Genomic DNA, 3,507 nt, shown 5'->3' with positions numbered 1-3,507 from the left:
AAAAACGGGTTTAAAAAAATAAAGTGTTTTTCCACAAACATAGATTCTTCAGACTTGTTAAAGGAAAATCGTATGAAAGAGTTGATCAGTTAAAGGATGATGCATCTCTCAGTCGTTTTTTTTTTTACTTTTAACTTCTTGCCACATCAAGGCAGGACTTTGAAACGGTTTATGGCTAAAAATAGGGATGTAATCGTTTCCTAATCGACCACTTCTCATAATTTAAGATGCCGGTTGCCGCAACTATGTTGTCATTGGCTGAAAACAGGATAGCAGAGAAGATAAGAAATCAGCTAAAGCAAAAAAAAAAGAAACTTAAAGACATTCAGAAAGACTCAGGAAGATGAAACACTTTCAGAGAGCAGGAAGTTGGATTCCTCGTAACTTAAGAAAAACATTTATGGTAAACTTTTGAAAAAATACATTTACATCTTTTCCAGGTGAAACTAATCATGTAAAATGTGATTTCCTCTCAGTGTAAAATGTTTGTAATTCATTGAACTCATCAGGATTAAGTCCAATGATGGCTTCTAGCAGGTTTAGGATGTGCAGATTTAGAAGGTTTAAATTTACCCAAGTCTCGCACTATTTCCTTCACCATGTATCTGAGCATCCCTTTGCTGTGTTCAGGGTGGAGGAAGGACAGGAACTCTTCCTCATCCAGCCGCTGATCAGCAGGCGGATTATCGGCCTGGAACCAGCGGTCCTTCAGGCTCTCCAACACCTCCTGGGCTGCAGGATAAAGATTAGAAAAAAAAACATTAGTTAAAAGCTTTCCAACAATAAAGCATAAAAACAAAGCTTTACACTTACTCTCCTCGTCCAGTTTTAGCTCCTCCTTGTTGTTTATTTTATCAGCAATCTCTTTTTCATCAAAACCTTTGCTGGCCAGAAACTTGATTTTGTATTCATCCCACGTAACAAAACCTGGACGGCAAAATACACTTTAGCTCTGGAATAAGTTTAAAGTATTCATCAGAGAAACGGCTCGAATCTTACCGTCTCCATCGGGATCAACGGCCTGGAAACTGTTTTTGTTCTCCTTCATGGCCTCGTTGAAGTGCTCCTTCGTCTTCTCCATGATCCATTGTTGCATCTCCTTAGCACTCACACTCCGATCTTTGTTGACGTCGACTCTGGAGAGAAGTAGCCAAATAAAAACAGCGTTTAGGTTATGTTTGCACTGCAGCTGGAAGTGACAAATATATGACTTTCTTGTTCAAATGTGACTGCTATTGGATGTTTTCATGACGGTCTAACAGCACAGATCTGATCTTTTCTAATGTGACCCGTGTCTGTACAGCCAGGTCTCTCATCTCTACCTTATTAAAACTCGACAAATGTCACTATTCTGCGTCCTGCTACGCAGAAGCGCCAAGAAACGCAACCATGGCAGATGATAACATGGAACAACGCAGACAGCAGCCAATGGAGAGATTTCTGGTTTGTGGTTTAATTAATTTATAGGGGGATATCTCCATTAAGATCAAACTCTAATCAGAAAATTTGATTAAGACCTTTAGCAAACTGGTGTTTTTTTTTTTTTTTTTTAATAAGTCTGTTTTATGTTACAAGAGTAACGTACTGCCATTCTATAATCGATGATAGAAGTATAAATCCTGAGTCTAAAGAAACCACAGGAAGTTAGTCCCAATCACAAGAAGTTAAACCCTCACCTTAGGTTTAGGTTTCCTCCCACAATGTTAGGATTAGGACTAGGGTAATCCTTCAGGGGAGTGGATAACTTACTTAGGTTTCCTTTCCTTATTCTCAGCTCTGTCCAATGACCTTGTGGTGCTCCAGCCACTGCGTGTTAGAACATCACTGCACTCCTGACGCCGCCATCTTGTACTCTAATACCTGCATTAGATCTGAGAGCTCAGCTAAACATTTGTTCGTGCATTAGAGGATTCCTAAACTGCTGCCTTAATTACCTAGAGTAATTAGACATCCTAAACGCTCAGCTAATGTAGTTAGCTGAGCGTTTTGTATCTCTGCTTCTGTCTCCTTGAACCCCAGTCGGCCTCAGCTGATGGCCGCTCACACTGAGCCTGGTTCTGCTGGAGGTTTCTTCCTGTTAAAAAGGAGTTTTTTCTCTCCACTGTCGCTACAAGCATGCTTATTGTGAGGAATTGCATCAGAGTCAATGAGTCGATGCAATCAACTGTTTTTCCTTATATAGAAAACTTTAATCAATTTGACTGGATGATCTTGTGGCATTGAGATGACGTGTTGTGAATTGGTGCTATAGAAATAAACTAAGTTGAATTGCTTAGCTCAGCAGCTAGCCTGAAATACATAGTTTAATCAATAGTACAGGGAGAACCAATAACCAATGGTGGTAAAATACACTGAGGCCTTTTGTATTTCTGTTTCTAAGCTCCAGAAAATTATGAAAAAATAAAGTGTTTCAAGGATAGAAAGTAAGGTTAACTGTATTAAATAAACAGCTGGCTGTGATAGTGGGACTGATTACAGGACGTGTCCCGTGTTTGCATCGTTTGACCATGAGACGTGTTTGTCCTCTGAAAGAGACAGAAAGGCGCCAGAGTGTTAAAACATTCTTAGATTTAAGGAACAGAGAGGTGATTATCCCGTCCGTTCCCACACATGCTAAGGATTTTTTGTTTTTTTCTTTATGCGACTCAATAAATAAACCAAACCAGGTTTTTTTAATGCCGATAGCAGAAACATGACACCGGGGCCATAATATCTCACAGTGAGATTTATAACTGAAATCTGAATGTGTGTGGATTGGGCTTGGGGGGGGGGGCATTAAGCGTTAAGACATATTTGGTTCCTCTGTGAAAGAGTAGCTGCTGCATCCCAGAGGGAAAAAAAAACATGGAAAGCAAATTTCCTTATTCAAATGGTCACATTTAAATTCTCAGTATGTAAAAAAAGACAACAAAAAAAACAAAGAAATGTTTGGTGAGATGTCAGCAATCTTTAAAAAGGCTTCTCATCTTTTTCTCTGAAAAAAAAAAAAGCCTCCATCAGAGCTCGATGTTAACCATCGCCCGGGGCAAGTAGTTTTTATTGTCGGGAGAGTACAAATTTCATTGCATTTGCCCGCCGGGCAAGTGCAATGATCACAAAAAAAAAAAATGTATCACTCAAAATTACTTTAAAATCACAGACATTCGCTGAAAACGACCCACAAGCGTGAATTCAAAAAGCCGCGTGATTTTCTGCCAGATGGCGTGATTTTTGTCCGGGGATTTTTGTCCGGCGCAAATCAGACATTTTTTTTCGACTTGGCAGGCTAAAAAACAACAAGGCTGTTTCACCCTCCACCCAGATAACCCTAGAATAAAAATTCTTTGTCAGGGATTAGGAAAATTGGCATAATTGTATGCCATGCGCACAGTGTAAATATCATATCATATGGCAGTCTTCTGTAGTGATGCAGGTCATACATTAAAAATGTTCATTAAAATTTCCTCTTAGACATTGGAGAGGTGCATTTAAATGTTATAGAGCTAAACATGTTAAATTGGTGACCTG

The 3,507-nt window shown here is 39.3% G+C and overlaps 1 protein-coding gene across 1 annotated transcript in view; it reads right to left on the bottom strand.

The window, feature by feature from the left end:
- Positions 1–3,507, bottom strand: part of sdf4 (stromal cell derived factor 4) — a 19,184-nt gene that overhangs the window by 7,242 nt on the left and 8,435 nt on the right. Inside the window, 4 exon segments of the mRNA XM_015396423.1 lie at positions 397–552; positions 554–732; positions 814–927; positions 1,000–1,136. Of these exon segments, the coding sequence (XP_015251909.1) occupies positions 397–552; positions 554–732; positions 814–927; positions 1,000–1,136 (586 nt within the window).

This window comes from Cyprinodon variegatus, unplaced genomic scaffold (genome assembly GCF_000732505.1).
Source record: "Cyprinodon variegatus isolate N-32 unplaced genomic scaffold, C_variegatus-1.0 Scaffold797, whole genome shotgun sequence".
NCBI lineage: Eukaryota > Metazoa > Chordata > Actinopteri > Cyprinodontiformes > Cyprinodontidae > Cyprinodon > Cyprinodon variegatus.
The sequence above is the reverse complement of the archived record's forward strand: the minus strand, read 5'-3'. Positions and strand labels throughout refer to the sequence as shown.